Source organism: Melanotaenia boesemani, chromosome 3 (assembly GCF_017639745.1).
Source record: "Melanotaenia boesemani isolate fMelBoe1 chromosome 3, fMelBoe1.pri, whole genome shotgun sequence".
Classification (NCBI taxonomy): domain Eukaryota; kingdom Metazoa; phylum Chordata; class Actinopteri; order Atheriniformes; family Melanotaeniidae; genus Melanotaenia; species Melanotaenia boesemani.
In genome coordinates this window covers 19,037,407-19,058,766 of record NC_055684.1, presented here as the reverse complement: position 1 = coordinate 19,058,766, position 21,360 = coordinate 19,037,407, and the positions used below count along the sequence as shown (strand labels likewise).

The following is a 21,360-nucleotide window of genomic DNA, read 5'->3' as shown; positions in this document are numbered from 1 at the left end:
TTATGTTTCATTCTTATTGTGAAGCTTCTCGGCAATAAATCTTATAATCTTGTTTGATTAGTTATATTAATCTAGTGTATTTACCTAATATACTGTATTTACTGTATATTAAAAGAGTTGATTGATATCATGAGTCGGAAAAACAAAATTTAGAAGGAGCGCGTCAAAAAAATGTTTAAACATAATTCCAGCTTTTATTATGGAAGGTAAGTCTTACGTCACTTCCTGCCTGTCTGCGCGACTAAATAATTGTGCTCCAGCAGCACGGGAGTAGACAGTGTGAGGAGCGAGCAGTCTACACTTTTCCTCCCTGAAGAAGTTGGACAAAAGGACACGGTCTGCAGGATCTGGATCAGGATCATTTATCGCTTTTTATATCCTGATATGGAATTTTTACTGGATACTCGAGGACTACGAAAACTGAAGTCCCTGCTGATAATTTACCTCTTTGTCGTGAACACAGCAGGTCAGTGTAAGGGCAGCCTCAAAAGCCGGTTAAATAAGATGATATTTATCACATGAGACCCAGGACACATTTTCTGTCGCCTCCGCTGTGGAAGAACTGCCGTTTACTCTGATGCCAACTAAAAATAAAATAATATTAAAGAAACTCAACACGCGTGATTAACTTTTATATAAACAATAAAACAGAACTACAACATTTATATTTTCCCTGCTATCATATTGGTATAAACATAGATTAAAAAGGTTATATATATATATATATATATATATATATATATATATATATATATATATATATATATATATAACACTTAAACAATCTTGATGTGTCCTCTCCGTTTCTTTTACTTCTAGGTGACTGTCCTAAACCTGCGGGACATGGCCCAATGATTTTGTCCAATGAAGCACTTTTGCGTAATGATTTCCCAGATGGTTGTGAGGTCACTTTATTGTGTACCGCTGGATACTTCAAAGAAAGCGGATCTGGAATTATAACATGCATTGATCAGGAATGGACTAAACCAGATCTTATATGCAAAAGTGAGTCCTACCTTTTTTTTTTTCTTTTTTTTTCTTTTTTTACCTCAGTCTTTCCTGTCACTCATCTACTATAGACTTCAAAATAATTTTAATGTACTGCAAAGTAATTGTGATGTCTGTTATTTTTATTATTATTATTATTATTTTTTATCTTACAGAGAAGGACTGTGGTCCTCCTAAGCCAGAGCCAAATATGCAGTTTGATACCAGTGCAGGTACTCTGTTTGGTGATATAATACAAGTAACTTGTGATAAGGGGTAAGCTTAAATCCTTGAGTTATGAAATCTTTAGATTCCATTGCTGTCTGAAATTGATTTATTACCTCTGAAAATCAAATCAGTTTGTACCAGTAACCAGAACCTTGTCCATCCTGCCAGCACTGAAGAAGTTGTTGATACATTCTTTTAGGATTAACCTTTGAAGGAATTTAGCTTTTGAGCTGAAATGACCCTACCACAGTAGTTCAGTCTGTGATTCTGCAAAACTATCCCTCCTTAAATGAATCTCTTGTGTTTACTTTCCCTTGTTGTTCAGTTACAAGATTAGGGGAATGAGCTATCGACAGTGCTTTGATGGAGGATGGTTTGGAAGAGGAACTTGTAACAGTAAGTGTCTCAGGTTGTACTTCTTGTACATTGTGTATGACTTAGTGTTTTCTCTACATTCTGAAAGCAAAGGCTTTTTGTTAAATGAAAAGAAGTACTGTTACCACCTTTTTATAAAATACTTTAGACCATTTAAAATTTATGTTAAAAAATATCAATCCGAACTTATTCTTTATTGAAAAAAAATACACATTTGTTCATTCATTCATTCATTCATTCATTTATTTAATCTCTTCAGTTGTCAAATGTGGAAAACCTCCAGAAGTGACCAATGGCAGAAGCCTTTGGGATCTTCCAGATAATCCAAAATATGGTGACACTGTGAAGTACAGCTGTGATGTAGGATACACACTCATTGGTGATCCTAGCATTAAATGCAATGAAAATGGTCAATACAGTTCACAACCTCCTGAATGCAAAGGTAAGTTTTTATGTTATACTTGTTATTCTAAAGAAGAGTGGGTAGAGAAGCAGGCTGAGGGTGACGAAGTCTTACAGTTGTTGTTTTTAAATTAATATAATTTTTAAAATATTCTTTGCAAATTCATTGGATCCTTTAAAAGCATTACATTGTCCAAGCTTTCATTTAATTGTTCCATGAATACCTTTGCTCTAACATGAGAGGGTAACTTACTCCATTCATAGTAACTTTTATTTATATATATATATATATATATATATATATATATATATATATTTTATCTGGTGCATCATGATTCAGATTAACCGAACATACCATACAAAATCCTACATGGTTATTTAAATTCCACTGCTTTTTTAAAGATTTCTGATAGAAATAATTCATTGGAACAAATGTGCCTTGGTGACTAAGATTAAGCAAAAATACTGTTAATGCAACCAAAAGACCACTGCATTGTGTCAATTTATTATTTAAAGTCCAGAACATAACTGTGTAATGTTAAAAACAATGCTTTATGGATGAATATGCATTAAATGCCCTTTGCAAATTTCCCCTGTGTTTTACACACTATGACTATGAAAAGCTGAAGCAAGCAGAAGTCATAGGCCTACAAATGGATAAAAAACACTCTTGTCTGTACACAGCATCTGTTTAAATCAACACAACCAGTAAAAACAGTAAAAGAAATCCTACACTGCTCCAGCTTTCCTTTAATGGAAAGGCTGCTCCTGGGCAATTGAGACTTGTTGCTGACAGAGTAGAGGTAATTAATATGGTTAAATATCTTTTTATTTTTATCTGGAATCAGTGCTAAAAATGTACTGCAGGATAATGGCAAAAACAATCACCCTTTGTGAGAAATACAGGCAATATTTTGACATTTCTGTTTATAGCATCTGTTTCAACAATCAACTTATTCCAAGTACCTTAGACCCTAAAAGATGAGAAAATAAGGATTTGGTTTAAAATGTTGGACGTTTTCCTTTAACCAAAACAATAGTGTTTCACTCTCTGTACCAGTCTGTAGGACACTGAAAAGCCTTTGCGGTTTGATTTTTATACAGTCGTGAAATGTAGTCAAAACAGTGGCTTTACTGGAATGTAATTCATAATCAAAGAAAGCTTTGTTATACTTTAAAGTTTGCACTCAATTTACAAATAATGGCCCAAATTATACAAAAGTCACAAGTGTGGTCTCATAGCTCTCCGAACCTTAAAAAGTGCATAAAAAGTCACAGAAGACCAGCTCTGTAGAGAGTTTGCAGTCCAGTATCAAGGTTGTAAAATGGTTATCTGGAACAAGCTTTTAGTTCAACACTGGGCATACTGTTGGCATCATCAGATAAACTCAGCACTGAAAACACAGCCTCCATTTTTAAACATTATCAGCTCATCCCTTTATAACTTTACATATTCACTTATTGACTATTTATATGTGTGCTCACCTCATATGGTTTATATACTAATTACCACACTCGTTACCTCTTAAACAAATTAACAAAGTAGTGATTTTCCTTGAAAAGTTGCTCATTTGTCAGTCTTCCTTCACTAATGCACCATTAAGATCTGAATCACAGCTTTCCACATAAGACGGAGAAATAAATGGAGGATTCTTTTAATTTTTTTCTCTATGTAATATGAAGTAAATGTAGAATCAAATGCCTGATGCATGACTTTCATTTCAAGGCGCAGCACGTTCTGCATGCCAGATTATGTCTATATGCATGCCCCACCTTCAGCTTCATAAAAGGCTGATGAATGGCTTTTTATTTTGCATTGGTTAAATTTAGCAGTCTTCTTTGTTTGTAGGTGTGGCAACAGAACATAGAATTACAACAGAAATGACAACATTCTTTACCACAGCAGCAAAAGGTATACAGTGATAAGTAACTATGGTATTTATTGAAATAATTTGTAAATAGAGATTAACTTATTTTGTAATATATATATATATAAGTAATATATTGTTACTGACTACAAATGCTCCCTCAAAGTTGTTGGCAACTATAATTTTGTTTCATATTACAGAGGCGTCCACTTCAGCAGTTATATCCACCACACCCACAGCCCCTCACAGAGATAACACTATCACAGTCACTGCATCTGCAACTGTCTCACCTTCAGAACAAGGTACAGAAATATGTTCACTTTTAAATACCTGCATGCATTTGTATTGTGCATGCAGTGTGCATGTCAGAAATCACTTTTAAGATTTAGAAGAAACATTTTTGTCCTTAACAATGCAAGAAGTAATTACAATGATTGTAGCCAACTGTCATTGGGTCAGCAATGGCTTTAAAATAAAAGTAAATTTTACATTTGCTGTTGTAGATTCACATTCATCTACGTCATAGTATTCATCAGAGCTTGAATAAAAGCAACTGGACTTTAACTTTTTGGTTCTTGAGGACGTTTCACCTCTCATCCAAAGTCCACCCAAACTAAAGGAGCCTTTCAGATGAGAAGTGAAACGTCTTCAAGAACCATGATGTAGAAGTCATATTGGCTTTATCTTATATAATATAAATGATATCTTATATCTTATCTCTTATAACTATTTTTGTTCACAAGGTGGCAAAATCATTTTGACACCCCAGGGTAAAGCTGCTACAACTAGTGCAACAACATCTACATTGTCTTCATTTGAAGGTATCTGATGATGTTTCTTTAAAAAACAAAACAAAAAAAAAACCAAAAAAAAAAAACTATGGCTTCAAATGGTCTTTTTTATTTTATATGTTGCGTGTCTTGTTTTACTTTGTTGTATCTGTGGAGGAAAAGCATCATATTGTGTAAAAAATAAAGCTTCCTCCACAGATTGATTCTTTGTCAGTCATTTTGATATGTTTGATAGTGGTAGATCGAAGGCGTGGATCTTACACATGACTTAAATGCAGCGTGGAAAGCTGACCATAAACCATCAGACAGGTCACAAAGAGCTTACATGTGAGGATGGATGTGAAGATTTTTAATCTTGTTATTGCTTTATTAAAAGACTTAACAACTAATAGATATAACCTCCAATCGTTTTAAAATAAACTCTGATATGCTTTAAAACAAAGAAAATGAGCTCATTTTTAAACATGAGCCCATGTTTGGTAATGAGCTCACACACTGTCAGCCAGTAGATTAACTAAAATGTGAAACTTTTCTGTTCTCCATCAGTTAAATAGGATCTGAACCCTGGCAAAATGATAAGTAAAATAACACATGCTGCCTATAAAATGATCCTTATCTTTTTCAATTTTTACGTTTAGTTTATTCAAGGATTCAAGGATTCAAGGATTCAAGGAACTTTATTGTCATACCAGCTCACATTTACATGTTTATGGTACGAAATTAGAACTGAGGTCCCGGTTTGAGCCATAAGAAGGAGGGCAATAAGTGAAATAAAATAAGACATGAAGAAAAATAGAAATATAGGCTAAATATAAATAGAATATAAGCTAAATACAATAGAATATAAACAGCAAAATTTTTTAAATAAAAATAACAGTAAACACTAAAGAGCCCAGTTTGCATGTGCAGCCTAGATAAATATGTGCAAGTATGTATGTGCATGAGGTAGTGATAGTAGTGCATGAGGTAGTGATAGTGCCCTGGGGTTATGGTCGTGGTAACCAAACTATCTCTGATGAGTGCGAGTTCGGTTGTGCTGTACTTCACACGCAGATTTTGCACAGAAGTAGTGCTAAAAGTGGTCTCTAAGTTGTGAAAAACAGCCTTAGTCCCGGGAGCTCGAGAAGCCGCTGCTCTACTGTGCGCCGCCATTTTTCCTCAACTGCTTGGTGCAGTTTTATATTTAATGGGGGGTATAAATGTTCTCATTTGAGTCTTTTTAACAAAGAGAAAATACAAGTATTTCATAAAGTGCTAAGTACTTCCTTTTAACACCATAACTCATAAATTGCTAATATCTGCAGTGTTATTAATTAAGTTCTATTTACTTGATCCAGCTTAACTCATATTGAAATCTGTAGTGACATTTTTCAAAAAAAAAAAAAAAAAAGAGCATACATGCCAGAAGAATCATTTAGAAGCACAGTGGCTTTTTTAAAAAACTGTTTGCATAGTAAAACTGTTTTATTCTTGCAGACAAGGGGAAGGCGGTCATAGATACTAACAAAGATTTTGGTGAGTGATTGTATTCTAGCCTGAAAAATATTTTAACATGCATTTTACTTGATTGTGCATTTAACTTGATTTTAATATCCTTTTTCCAGGATATAAAGCAGTTGCAATCTCTGCAACAGTCACTGCTTTAGGTAATGTACAAGTTTTCTTTTTCACACTGCTGTCAATAAATTGAAATACACAATGTAAGTAAAGCTTTCTGTTGTTTTCCTTACAGTTGCATGCATAGGTGCATTCTTTTTAAACAAGCTTCTGAGGAGAAAAGGGTGAGATGTCATATGTATATATATATTTTAACATCTTTTAACTTATCTAAGTATATCTATACTTTAATGCTGTTATTTATCTTTGCATGTTCTGCTCTTTACAATTCTTCCAGTCGACATATAATATGCAACCTCAGTACATGAATGTGCAACAATCACTGTGTCATCAGATGTTAGAATCTGTTTCTAACAACATACCAAACAGTAAAGCCACACGATTTAAACTCAGTAGAGCTTTTAGTTTTTCCACTGCTTTTTGGTTATAGAACTGTATAAGGAAATTTAGATATTGGTGTTTCCGGACTTCTGAGGATTGACCTAAGTCTACAGGAAATCCTCTGATAAAACGATCTTCCAGGGTGAAAGGAAAGAAAAAAAAAAAGACAATAAACAGCCTGACAAAATCTTTGATATAGATTTTAGCTTGTGACATGAGATCAGCTGGATGAAGAATACACCCAAGCATTCATCTTAAGCTAAATAGTTCCGCTTCAACAGGAGAAATGAATATGTTGTTACTTTTTTATGGTATGCAAGCTTCAAATATCATATCAGGCAAAAGTTTTTTGGAAAAAAAAGTCTTCTGTCTTAATTCCAATGACTAACACTTAATACCCTGGAATGCAAATTAAGACTACACCATTTGGTGGACTAATAAACTTTTAACTCAACAGTTCTGACACACATTCCTTATTTGATGACACTATAGCTCATATGACACTGGAGAGGACCTGAAGCCGGAGTTATTACAGTTCCAAAATCTTTAGATTGCCTTCCTCACTCAGGTAACTTCCTGTGTATTTATTACCATAAAAAACATTTAAATACCCCAGAAACATATTTAAGCCCTTTTTTTTCTTTTTTTTGTTTTTATTCTTACCATGTTTAAATGGAAGTATGAAGTATTATTATTATTATTATTATTCCTACAGGGAAGCCTTTAAAGGATGAATGTGCCTTTTTACTTGTACCACTGTGTGAACTAAACAGTTTTTACTGCATTTCTTGTCAAAACTAGCTCTGCAAATGGAATTGCACCAATCAGTTAGACCATCTGCCACCAACTAAGGACATACCAACAAACCGAGAGCCTTTCTGAATCAACGGGGGAAACAAGAAACCCACTTTTCATACGTTTGCACTATATCAGGTCTTCAGACATGCTGTGTGTTATCACACTTCAAGAGGACATTCCACAGATTGTTGTTCACATGCACTTTTTTATATATATATAAATTTTCAAATGTTTTTTTTAATTGGCACATGAACACAAGTTTGTAAATATTTTATTTAACTTTTGAGCATTATTTATGTTTTAAGTAAACAGTTTAACATTATCTTCTTGTGTTGTATATATATGTATATATTACAGCCTTTATAAATCTCAAGCCTGCAGGTTTTCATGTTATGTGCTGTTTTTTTTTTCCTCATCATAACAGAGGCATAACAGAAGTTATTCAAGAAGTTCACAAAGTGTTTAATTCACTTTGCAGACTGAATGTGGCTGATACAATCAGCCACATTCTTCGCCCCCTGACTTTCTTTTCATAATTGTCTGCTGTTCTGGGCTCCTTTAAGTTACCGTCCATAAAAAGAGGGGAAAAAAAGGGAAACCTTTCTTCATGACAAAAGAATTCTGAAGAATGTTGGCCTTTGATAAAGAATGCATTACACAAGCTACCATATACAATGTAAGATCAAAGATACAAAAAATTTTCTGATCATGAATGAATCGAAGTTCATTCATGATTTGCAAATGTTTGGCAAGCCACTTCTCTAAAAGTGAAGAGGTAAAATGAGTCAGTTTAGAAAGACATAAAAGCATTGGTCAAAGTATTTTTCACATAATAAAAAGTAGAGACCTTTGTTTTACAGGAGAAACTAAATGAATGCATTCATTGTCAAGAGAGAATAAGACCAAGTTATTATCCTGGCAAGGGTGTGGACCAGAACAGAGGAAAGCCCCCATAGAAAAATGGAATGACACTGCTTCATTGTACCCTAGACTGTGTCGTGACAGAGGTTCCTTTGCACATTTTTTGGAACATCCAGAGAGGCTTTATAAGGTCAGGAAAACAGGTTTCTTCCTGTAGCTTCCCTCAGTGCAAAACTTGAACTTGACATTGACTGAAAAGATTCTTTGATTAATTGTGCAGAAGAGAAAGCATGGTCACAGACAGGATATGGAGTCATTATCACAGCCATTCGTTTAAATTAAAAACCTGAGAGGGTGGGTTAGCTGTTTTTCTCAGACGCCATTGCAACAGCTTACCCCAGAAAGTAATTAAAAAAAGGATATAGTGTTGTTCACAGGAGACATTGGAAAGAAATCCTTATAGTTCTATTAGGGATCATTTAGATTCAAAAGAAAACCCAGACAAAGCAAAAAGTATTTTTATTATCGTCAACACGCATGACGAGACCTGAGAGCTATATGACAAGTATTTTCTGTTACATTACTAAAGCAGTTGTCAAAAATGATAATAAAAGGCCATACTTTCGAATTTTCCTGGTACTGTGTGTGGGTCCACTTGTCTCCTTAAACCTCCTCTTACACACCACATTCAGATTAAATGGATTAACAGATTGTCCTCAGCTTCTCCTCAAACCTGTTAATTACCCAGTCATTTGAGGCATGCATGCACAGGGACACACCTAAAGCATGTAGGGCAGGGCTGTCAAAGACCAGATTTGTTCAACCCTGCTTTTGTGCAAAGATTCAAGTCTAAACAAAGATGTTCTGAATTATCGCTTCTTCCTGTGATGAAATTATTCTCCCATGATGGGAGTGGCGCTCTCTACAATTACTGCCCTCGGGGATCACTGAATGAAAGGTCTGATAAATATAATGTGAAACACAAGTTGGCTATGGCTTTATATACTGCTATGACTCAGCTTTCCATTAGTTTTATCAAAATACTGAATGCTGGAAGATCTTTTGGGGAAAAATGGTATTCAGTCCATCTAGGATGCTTTAGACTTTAAGAATGTTGTTTTTTTTTTTTCAGAAGGTGTTTTGACAGATCTGACCTTAATTATTTTGCATGTGCTAGTCTCTAAATTTTTAATGGTTTTGGTCAGACTACCACAAAATATTTTTATTTGTTGTTGTTTTACAGTGATACAAAACAGCTGATGCCCATATTTGTTTATGGGGATTTGCAATACTGAAATCAAACTATGAACAGTGGAATTAGAGGAAAGATTAATAGAACTAAAGTTATCCTGGGTGGGACATAAACAAGTGTGGAAAGTTTCATAACAATGCCCATCAAAACCTCTTTCTGGTAATATGAAAAAACCCAAAAGCTCATAAAAGTCTGTTGCATTTATCATAATCCATCAGATGGTGTTTTCCGAGCAACTCCTAAAACCACAGTTAATTTAGAGCAATGTTTTCATATTACAGATTTCACTGGCCGTTTGCTGTGGATTTAAGTATTTTATAAATGTGATTTCAGCACAAGAAACGAAGTGGTGAGGTTTCCTCCTCTTTCAAAACCCTGTTTTTCCAACGCAGGACACCACTCCCATTGTGGCTCATCATCCCTGTCAGGCATCAAGACAAAAAAATCCAAAACAATTTCGGGAAATAAATCTAAATTTATTTTGATGTTCCCCTTTAGTTCAGAGATGGGAAATTACACAAGCAGAGGCTGACAGAGTTCACAGTCACAACTGTAATTCATCAGTCACCATCTGCCCAGTCTCCACTGACGCTCTAAGTCTCTATCCTGTTTGGCAAAGACAGGAAAATGACAGTGATTTCTCTGTCCATCCCTTTGTACAAATCCTGTTATTGTGGGTTTTTAAACAGATTTCTAGCCTTTAAAACATAAATAAAACTTTCTTAACAGTTAATTGTGTGTTCTACTGTAAATTATATAAGCAATGAACATATTTTCTCATGAAATAGTTTGATGTTTCAGGTTCCCTACACAGTTGATTCAGGGTTAATTTTTTTCAAAAGTTTGGACACACTTTCCCATGGTTAAACAGATGGCCAAACTGTGCCAAAATGGCCATTTTGGAGACCTCCCCTTAAATATTCATCCTAAAACTTCTTTGATTTGCCTCTTCTTCACTTTATCAGAGTCGGCCTATGTAGAGATAATGTATATTTAATGTTAAATTCATATTAACTTTTTTAAAGCAAGCCTGAAACGGTCTAAATGAAATGTGCTTCTGCTGTGAACATAATCTATTCATGTGTATACAACTAAATTCACTGTTAGAAAACAACAGACACTTATGATCAGGAAGTTTCAAACTAAGAAGAGCACTTTTAGTTGGCTCCCATGACATTAACTGTACAAGATCATGATCACTCTTCATGTCGTTTTGTGCAACAACACAACATGAAGAGTGATCATTTCCTCCTCGTGTGCAGGACACCCTCTAGTTAACCCCTTCCCCTCAGTTAGAGGAAGTGATGCAGTTGTACACTAGATCAACAAGAAGAAATTACACCTCACATTCTCAGACTAATCGTGTGGTATTGCAGAGTAAACCCTGTCAGCCCATCTGGAACAAAGGAATTTGTGGTGACTCATGCAACTTGGTTGAATCATTTACATGGTTGCACAAAATGTGAGGCAGAATGGTTTTGGCACAGTGCTGGGGTGGTTGAGCAAAAAAATAAGAATAAAGGAAACCCCTTGTTGGTTAGATGAGTCCTCTTTATGACTCCTCTTCAAAGCTAGTTTCATGAGAGGAGAGAAAGAGAGGATGAAGATCTTCAGGGTTTAGACAAACAAGACATAAATGGTTTCCACTGCAGACTCAGCATGAGATCAGAACCAGATGACCCATCTTTGATCTTAGATGTTTACATGCACCTTAAACTCTGAAGCACCTTCATTTATATGGATTTTTAGTTTAATGTTGGCAGCCTATTCTCATTTTTGTTATGATAGAAAACATTCAGTTTTCAGTAGAGACCATAGCACTTTGTAGAATGAAAACAGATGTAGCCTAAAATGTCTGTGGATGGCTGATTCTGATACAAGGAAATTTTCATTTCAAGCTAGCCTAACCTTATCTGAGCAACACCACATATTACTGTTAAAGTATACTGTCAACATACTAATTACCATGCTTTGTGGATGGTTGAATGGTGTCAACAAACTCCTCCAGCTCCACTTCTCTGTTTTTAAAACAGGTTGTGCCTAAATTTATCTTCTATTTATGTCACTTTTGGCACATACTTTAAGTGTGTTGCTATATGAATGCTGATCTTAGTGATTTAAGCATTACCTTTTTGTTTAGTTTTTTTTTTTATGAATGTGGTCAGATAAAGTGCCACAAAACAACTTATTTAAAGATAAAGTCCATCAATAGAGTAGAATTAAAAGTCATTAAACTGACACAGTAACATCTGGTAAAAGTTAGCCAACAGCCCCTGGTCATACCACACGGCTTAAGACTGTAGTGCCATTTCTTTTAATGGTTTTATATTCAACTTCTCCACATGTGTTCTCTCAAAACTCCAACTGTTTCCCTGTAATTAAACACACTGTAGCTTGATTTTATTTCTATTTTTACAGTGGTTCTAATCCTCATGTATGCTTTAACCAACTTTTATTTTTAACCTTGAGGTTAAATAACCTTGCTGAGGCCAAGGAAAGTCTGAATGTACCATCATACAACAGATGACACCAGCCATCTAGACCAGTAACAGTGATGTCATGTTTAGTTAAGGCACTCCCCGTGACTCACTGTTTTTCCATAGCGTAAGCATATTGAATTGAGTTGACATTATTTTTGTTTGCTGTTGATATAGAAACACAGTTCCATATCCAATTCTCCTTGATGGCTTTTTGCACACATTCTTCTAAAAATGGCAACATAAATTGTTTATATGTGGGAGCAGCTGACATTGGAGAGGAGATATAGTGCAGGAGTAAAATGGAGAGGAAGGAGAAACTTGGAACCATTTCTTACCTTGATCAGCATGGGGGTTTTGAGATTCCTGGCAAATAAGTGGACATGCTATGAGCAGGGATATCAGGAATGCAGTATAATGTGTTTAATTTCTAGAGGAGGATTTATTGGACCTCAACATCTCTGTTCAGGTCTTTTAGACTTTTTAGCCACACAGACAGAGTAGAAAGAGTACAGAAGGTGGGATTGCAGACTGTGTAATCTAGGACATGTTCCTGTGGAGGATGTTGAAATATTGGCTGTGTGTTTCTGTTAATGTTGCCTTCAGAGAGAGTTTACCTATGTTATCTGGCTTCGCTGCATGAGATGTCAACAGCTCAGGTGTTGCCAAGCTACTAAAACAACACCCCAATGCATTCCCGGAAAACTGGAGATTACAGCCACATATTTCTCTTTACTTTATTTCAGCTCTTTAACAGTTTGTCAACTTGTCTATTTATAATTTAATGTTTATTTAGTTATTTTTCTGACTGCACAGTGGCTTGGGGGTTAGCACCGTCGCTAGAAGAAAGACGTCCTCTTGCTTGAATCTTAAATGGGGCCTTTCTGTGTAGAGTCTGCATGTTCTCCTCATATCTGCATAGATTTCTCTGCCTTCCTCCCACATTTCAAAAACATGCACATTGGGTTAGTTTGTGATTCTAGGTTGACCTTAGGAGTAAGTGCGAGTGAGTGGTTGTCATGTTCGTATCTGTGTGGGCACTGAGATTGAAGGAATAGCAACCCATCCAAGATGTAACCTGCCTCTCACCTGGCAGCCCTAAAGTGGAATAAGAGGGTTTAAAAAAGGACTTTAACTTTATTTAAATGACCAGGTGCAGATACACATTGGAACATAAAGTCAAGTACAACTGTTAAAACAAAGGCATGTAAATAGGCTAACACTTGTGTCCTTACAGCTGTCTATAGTACTTCAGTGATGTCTCACATTATGTAAGTAACAGAACTTTAATATGGCTGGTATTAATAACAGCTCAGTCTCAATGAGTCCTTACTCATTAAAACTATGTACATTCATGAGTATTTTCCTTGCAACCCCCTGGAAACCATACACTTGAAATTCACATGATCATGGTTAATAATACTGGCAGTGTAGGTTAATGATTCATGAATTTTAATTAAGAGTTTTCAATAATTTATGAAAAAGAACATATGTATTCATGCAAAGATCAGCTAAGAGTGTTTTTGGGAGGTAAAATAGTTGACAATTCAGAGCTTCTTGTTTTAGGCTAATGATGGTCATTTATTTGCCTTCTTTTCTACATAATGGAGCATTAGCATGGCAGGCATGCATGTTTTAAGATATTACATGCTTTAAATTAACTGACTACTCATAAACTCAAAGAACTGTTCGCAGTTCTTAAAGTTAAATGCATTTTATTTTGTGTGTTGTCTTCTTAGACCTGATGGTAACTCAAAGTCCAGACTGTGAAAAATACTCTTTTGGACATACATTTTAAAATGCTGCACAGACCAGATAGCCAACTTCTGGATTACTGAAGTGTTTAAGCAGATAATTCCTTTAGTTCACTGTTCCTGGAAACAAATCACAACTGTTGCTATAAATTACAGACGGCATGGATGACTGATCGCTGCATGGAAAAGAGAGGAAACTGTCACCCTTAACAAAGTCAGTTCTTGACTTTTTTTTCCTAAACCTTTCCTGGGCTTGCACTTGAAGAGGGTCTTTCAGCAAACTTCATCCAGTGACTGAATTAACCACAGGGACAATAGTACAAGGCTGCCATCTTCTGGTACTATTAGGTATTCCATCATGAAGCTGAAGCAAAATGCTTGTCGACTGTCCCTCCACATTGTAACCGATTTCAAATGGTGCTAGACATGATGGAAACTCTAAACACCAGAGGAAAACGGTCAGCCCTGGTGGGAGGGGGATCAAGGGGTCAGGAGACTGAATCCAACGTTGTCTTCTTTCTGATGGTTTGAGAACCTCCATAAACATCATCACATCTTTGAAACTTCCAAATTAGTTTGACTAAATTTATCATGAGTCTATAGTAGTAGGTAGAAATATGAATCTAAACAATGGCACCAAACTAAAATCCAAAAATGGAGGCACACCAGAAGTCTGTTCCTGCTCAAGAACACCGATTTCAAATGGTGCTAGATGGGATTTTATACTCTAACACACCATCTGAAACCAGTTCCCTGGGGAGGATGACTTTTAAAAAACCCAAAGTTCAAAACCATGTCAACATCTGAAAAAATAATAATAATAGATTAATCAATCCAAATAAAAGAAAAATAAAATGTGAATCCACCATAAATTTTGGACATGTTTTATGAGTGCTCTTCATGATGATGAGGAAAATTAACAATCAGACCTGAGAATGTAACTGATAAATTATTTTAACACTATCAATAAAAAGCTCCATACAGTTTAATTTCAGTTATATTAGTACTAATTCAATTTGCTAAGAGTCAGAAGCTCTTCTACAAAACTAGCTAATGTAATGACTGATCTGCTTTGTAATGACTTAGGTGTTTTAAGAGGATACGGTAATTAAACAAAACCTCCTATATGCTTGAGTAAAGATGACAGAAAAAACACAGAATAACATCAATTATACAACCTTTTGATTTTTGTTCTTGCTCCACAGCAGACATAAACAATTTTTATCTCTTCACTAATCTGTTTTTCTCATAAGTGTTTGTTCTACTAATAAGGTTTTTTGTCAAGAAGACATTAAATTTTTAAAATTATAACAAAATAAAAACTTCTGCAGGTTATTTAAAACACATTCCACAAGATTAAGCAGGTGCTGAAATTGCATTACAGAATGTTTAATTACCATAGTTGTAACTTTGATTATTGAACGTGAAGCGAAATGCCCCCCTGTATCTTTATCTGCACTAAGAAGATGAATCTTTGTACAAACTTTGCTGACAACAGAAAATAAGTTTGGCAAAGACATAATATACTTGTCTAAAGACTGATGTCCTCCAGGGCTGTGTCTGAAATTTTTGAGATCTTCCAAACTGAAAAATAACAACTAATTTAGGAAGAAGCAGACTATCTGCTGGCAATTAGACCATGAAGAAGAACCACTGAGTTACGGACAGCACATCAAGGAAAGACACAGAAGCTCAGCACCTCGAATTAGAAGAGCGTGGCCAAGATGGCATGGCAGTGGACTGGCACCAGATATCAAGTTTAACAAAAACTGGCTATGAATCATATTGTAGAAAAATAGATACTTGAAGCTCCCTGCAGATTTCTTTGTAGTGCACAGAAGGATATTGTGTCCTCTCCTGGGTCTGCCTCAGGCATCCAGTTTGCTGCTGATAGTGAGCGTTGACTGTGGTGCGAGATGGAAAAAACAGGGCCTGAAATAGGTAAAGATTCATTAGTGTGTGCCCCTGTTGTCCAACGCAATGAAGCATGCAGAGAACAGAATGTCTATATGAAACTCATTTGGGACTTTCTCTGTTACAATTCTCTTTTTAAATGAACAGAACAAAACTATGATGATTAATATGAAAACTCCCTGGATCCTGTTTGTAGGTCTGGCATTAAAAACCAGGCATTATCCTGCTCTGACAGTGTCTCAGACACTGTTATCCTGTTGTTGGGGAAAAGGTGACGTAGCAACTAATCCAAAACCTGCATGTGTCTTTCAGGGACAATTTCCCTGTCAGCCAATGCATAATCCTCTTCACTGGTAGTTTAGTGTCTTGGCTTCTAAAACAAAAGCAGTTGTATTGGCTGGTTTTATTTTAGGAACTGGTAATATAATTAAGGAATTTGTGATAGGTATCATTGATTTAAGAATGTGTAACTTAAGCCAAACAAAATGATTAAAGCATCCTCGATCAACGTTAAGAGTAAATCAGACGAGCATTGTGCTCTAAAGGCTGCAGCACCCTTTACATCCGTTCCATATAATATTACTTGTAAACCTCTCTCTATCCACCACTCTCTCCCTCTTTCATGCTCCCTTGTTCATTTTACTACAAGTTCTTTTGTGAGCACAGAGCTGCTTTTTTCCCCTACCAAGTCACCTGATCATCTAGTGCTTGTTAAAGGCGCATCGGGCTCTTTTAAGACCAAAACAAAAGTGAGTTACGCAACATTGGTTTATTTGAAGCCACATCAAACTGCATGCAATGTCCACTTTTAACAAAAAAAAAACAACAACAAAAAATATTTACCAGCAGAGATGAAAAAGAAAAGATTAATCACAGATGACACACAAAAAAATGTTTTAGTCAATAACATACTGAACCAATCTTTCTTTTTAAAGGAAATGGTAATTTAATATATCCCTGTGGTTAAATATTCTCAATGCAGGCAGTTAGTGCGCAATTTGAGTCAACAGTAGAAAGTCACTTGAATTGTTCTCAACAGAGCAGGTGACGTAAAACGAACACTGAATGCCGGCATGACCCTATAACAGTGTGGGGCAGAGCTGTGTGCATGTTTGCACGTGTAAACAGGGTAGGTGGTTAATCCTCTTACAGATTAGAGGTCCTAATTTATCAGGAGTGAGAGAGGCAACCTTATCAAGGTAATGTGTTTTTGAGCCACCTGCAGTCAAAGAAATGTGGAGTATAATTTGGATCAAAATACCTTAAGTAAAACATATTGTGCCGTATACAAATACATCTGTGTAAGGTACTAATTTGATTAAATGCTTTTGAAGTTGAAATCCACTGCTTTTGCTTTTGTGGAGTCGATTGTAGAATTACAAAAAAATCACATGATACCTAACTGGACCAATCAGACCTCATTTCCTGAGTACTCAGTCTGCACAGGCAGTGCCCTGAAAGTACCAAAAGTTTGGCTCATGTAATAGCTTGGATATCTCTTTCTACATTGCATCACATTCTCCTTGGAGACACGTATTGTGAAATGTTTGGAGTAGAAAGAGCCATAACACATTAAGATGAGCTTGACACTTTGTCCGGTCTGCCACACAATGGGTGAAAATATATTCCATGGACGAAGGAGTTGATTTACACTTTGTCACTCTTTTCTGGCTTTTGCTTGGCCTGTTGGGAAATATCAGATGTCTTGCTGACAACAAGAATGGAGTAATGAGTTAAACTAGCTGCTGTAGGGCATCTTCAGAAAACAAATTAGGTTTCCAGTTTCTGAGACAAGGAACACCTGGTTAATCATGGACAAAAACACTGAGGCAACCAAAACAATCTCAGCATTTTATTTTCTTACCTGCTGTCTACCTTTGATATTCATATATGCTTTGATGTACAGTATAACTATACAAACTAAAATAGGGCTATTCATGATGGAAGACTGGAGAAGTCTCCTTATTGGTTTCATCACAGTTGCTTACATCACCTTTTCCCTCATGTTGCAGCACATAAGGTGTCTCTACCTACGAATAAATGCTGCCTCACACTTGTCTATTAATACATCATCATCTAGCTGGGCCAGCAGTGCTCCGAGTTTAATTTTAGCACTGTCATCTCTCAGCTCTGTACCATTTCCTATTCTATAATCTCAGCGTAGGAGGGATCTGTTTTAAAAGGCAGTGGGTCGCTTTCCATGTTCCCTGATGGTTTATGTAGGCTACAGGTGATGCTGGCCCCTCGCTGTAAACACATTCATCAGTAGATTCTCAATCTCTGTCTTGTCTTCTAAAATTACGTCTCTATCCATTATTGAACCACCAGTGTCAGCTGAAATTTATCAGCTCCAGCTGGAAAAGCAGGGATGGTTTTTAAGTTCGTCTAAGCAGTTTTTGTTTTAGATCTGGGGTGTTGCTAGACATAGGGCTCTAATGGGGCACAGGGCCCCCAGTACTCAGATCACAGTTTTTATTATAAGAATTTGCAATGTTTATAAAATGAGCAACGTTATGCTCCATCTGCTTCCCTTTACTAAACCGATTGTGACTGCTGCTTCCAAAAAACTGATGATGAAACATCAAATAATAATAATAATAATAATAATAATAATAATAATAATAATAATAATAATATGGTTGTAATAGGCTTTATAAAAAAAAAGAAAAACATTCAAATTGGAAAATACTTCCAACTGAATATCAGACTGTTGTTATAAATGCAGTCAGATAATTTCATTTTGATCTCTCCTACTGGATTTGGAAGTTTACTTTGAAAACATTTGAAGACATTTGAAGTTGATCAACTTTAACCCAAGATCACATGAATTAACATTATTATTATTATTATTATTATTTTAGGTCTGTTGTATTCAGCAATGACAGTGGCATGTTCACAATCCTGGGATTATAAGGAATCCATCTAATATGTCATGGCTGATCACAGGGAAAGGAATAAAATATTGATACAAAGTCCAGCTGTTTTTACTGTAAGATCTTAGAGTCAAATGATTAGAGGTGATAACCGATGCATTTCGGATAGTAATTAATCTGTGTAGTCCCTAAATGAATCCTAATGTTCTGCCTTCGCTCCGAGACACCTGCTGCTGCTGCTGCTATCAGCTCAAACTGTGCTGGTCCAGGTGTGCTGCTCACCTCTCTTCTAAAGGAAACCAGGAAGCAGCTGCTTCTCACTTCACTTTCTCTCGCTCTCCTTTTTTTTTCACTTTCTGGTAACCTGATTTTTCTTTCTTGGGGAAAGATATGACTTTTCCTTGCCTCCTGTGGCTGCCCATCATAGACTACCAGCAGGATGAATAAAGGCCCATTTAATTAATCACTTAACTCAGTTGAAACAGCCGGTGCAGGTGTGGACCAACACATTGTGCAGTGTATTTTATGGGGTGAGGGGGGGCTTCAGAGACCATACATTATTATTCTAAATGGAGAATTCAAAGCAAACTGGAGCTTGTATTTCCATGAAACCGCATAATTTGATTTCACATATTAGTCTAAGATAAGTTCTATCATCTTATCCCTTCACTGCTGGAAGGTTAACTCCTGTGTTAACTGTTTGAGACCTCTGAATTAAGCTCACTTGAATGCTTTTTTTTGTTTCACTTGAGAGGCAGCAACTCTACCCCCACCCCTCTCCACCACCACCACCACAAAAAAAAAAAAAAAAAAAAAAAAAATAGAAAGGCAAAATAACTATTGAGGTCACATTTCCTTGTTTGTGAAAGTGGGTCACTTGTTCCACTGGACAGCTTTAGAAGACATGGTAAACATTATGACTGCTGAGGGCATGATCCTCACAATCTTTAAAGCATGTTCTGATTAGTTTTGGCAGCCTGGTCCACACAATAGTAAGTTATCTACAATAAAAACACTGGAGGTATTTTGATTACAAGCCAGCCCCTGATACTCACTCTGTGCTCAGTTTATGCATCTTCCCAGGACCTTAACATGTTTCAAAACCACCATAAAAACATTCCCTCTGGAGCAGAGTTTCTTTTCAGTACAAATAATTCAGGTTCTAAAGGTACCATCCCCTCTCATTCTCTCTCTCTCTCTCTCTCTCTCTCTCTTCTTACCTTTGCTTGCCAGTGGTTTAGCAACTCATGAGGTCTACTGCTGATTCACCAATAGAATGAACAAGTTGACATTTGACAGGATGGCGTTTGCTCGTCCTGTGTTTCATTTCCACCTCAGACGCTCTGGGAGGTGAAGAAGCATATTCATCTCATGTCTCTTTGGCATATCAGCAGCAGGAAGTACCACACCTTTCTATGACGTTGTCATTAGAAAGATACAGTACCAGCAGCTTCTGTTTCAACCACAATAGTGTCATCACAACAAGCGTCTCAACAGTGTGTTACAGAAGGGGTGCATTACAAGATCGTGAAGGGACACATCTGCTAAATGTCTCATACTTGATGATAGCAGAAGTACAAAGGTAAAAACTTTGTGTGATGGGTTAATTACAGTACTTTGGGCAATATCATTTAATCCCAATCATAAAAAGTACAAACAATAAGTGATGACAGAGAGAAGAAACATGCCAACATCCTTGTACAGCAGATGATACATTCCAAAGAGGGTGCCACTCAGTAGCACCCCCTATATTCTGGAGGCACAGCTTGTTTTCAACATATCAAGTGCGCACTATAAATCTAAATTACCATTAAGGATCTCCCTGGATCTCTGTGACGCAGCAAATGATGTTTGACACGTAAAACATAAATAAAGCTGTGTCATCGCTGCGATGCTCGAGTTTTCATTTCTTCTTAAATCATCAAACAACAACTTTACCCTCGCAGATCGATTTGTGATCACGTCCGTCAACTAAAGAAGTATTTTTATTAATAAAACCAACCGGTAATTTTTGACAACACTTTCCTAGGAGCCCATGAGGCCATCGGGAGGTAAACTATCGTGCCAATATGTACTGCGTAACATCGTCCTCTCCCACAACAGGATTACGCACTATCCATCTCTTGCGCAGCATCCTATTCCGAGCTCTTCCTTGACACGCCATCGCTACCAATTCCACGTTTTGTTTACATCTTCGTTTAATCTTGAAAATCGGTCTCAAGTCAAGTTTCAGACGTAGCACACACACTCTGTCATACCGTCGCAGCGTGTACAACCATCGCAGCGGAAATTCCTGTTGGATTTTATATGGCTTGTCGGACTTCGCGCTGACGCAGTTTAAATTTACCTGTTGTCATATCGATGATGAAACACTGGGATTTTTAAAAAAGTGTTTACAACTTATTCCTATCAACAAGCCGCCTAATGCCTGCATGACTGTGAACACATTACTTATTACTGTTTTGTTTAATTATTCTTTGGTCCATACTTTAATAAGTACCTAAGCGTTATTCTTACCTTTCTACCCTGGACTCCAGTGGTTATGAATTACATAGTGGTATTCTTTACGCAACATACGCAGCGTGATATCTCTTTGCTCATGTAATAACATAAATAACTTACGTGTTTATACCAAGCTTGCTTTTCTCATGTCAGCCATTTCCCTCAGACCCGACCCTCGCTGAATGGTCAGTCCACCGGATTCCTGTTTCTGCCTTATTGTCGTTATTAACAATCTCAGGGCGCACGTTTGTCACAGTGTATCCCCTAACAATTTTCCATA

At 36.4% G+C, this 21,360-nt stretch overlaps 1 protein-coding gene and 1 long non-coding RNA gene across 6 annotated transcripts; one reads left to right on the top strand and one right to left on the bottom strand.

The window, feature by feature from the left end:
• The first annotated feature begins 266 nt into the window (after positions 1-266).
• im:7151449 (complement decay-accelerating factor) lies at positions 267-7,769 on the top strand. 5 transcript variants are annotated; one of them, XM_041979541.1, is made up of 13 exons: positions 267-466; positions 820-1,005; positions 1,164-1,263; positions 1,541-1,611; positions 1,850-2,032; positions 3,854-3,904; positions 4,061-4,162; positions 4,604-4,681; positions 6,128-6,166; positions 6,256-6,297; positions 6,384-6,432; positions 7,142-7,217; positions 7,451-7,769. In XM_041979541.1, the coding sequence occupies exons 1-12, from the start codon at positions 385-387 to the stop codon at positions 7,197-7,199; spliced, it is 1,041 nt and encodes a 346-aa protein (XP_041835475.1). In that variant the 5' UTR covers positions 267-384; the 3' UTR covers positions 7,200-7,217; positions 7,451-7,769. The 5 variants fall into 5 exon arrangements, with proteins under 5 accessions (XP_041835475.1, XP_041835474.1, XP_041835477.1 ...); XM_041979540.1 differs by having other exon boundaries at positions 3,842-3,904; XM_041979543.1 differs by lacking the exon at positions 3,854-3,904.
• Positions 7,770-13,645: 5,876 nt separating this feature from the next.
• LOC121636234 lies at positions 13,646-21,350 on the bottom strand. The gene is made up of 2 exons (XR_006009693.1): positions 21,201-21,350; positions 13,646-15,723 (listed from the first exon to the last, which is right to left on the bottom strand). It is a non-coding gene; the product is annotated as an uncharacterized LOC121636234 (long non-coding RNA).
• Between the last annotated feature and the right edge of the window lie 10 nt (positions 21,351-21,360).

Bases quoted from the DNA above. Each gene is read 5' to 3' on its own strand.
- im:7151449 (XM_041979540.1), top strand. From the start codon at position 385: ATGGAATTTTTACTGGATACTCGAGGACTACGAAAACTGAAGTCCCTG. The intron at 1,612-1,849 runs GTAAGTGTCTCA...TAATCTCTTCAG, and splicing joins TGGAAGAGGAACTTGTAACA to TTGTCAAATGTGGAAAACCT. The intron at 3,905-4,060 runs GTATACAGTGAT...TTCATATTACAG, and splicing joins CTTTACCACAGCAGCAAAAG to AGGCGTCCACTTCAGCAGTT.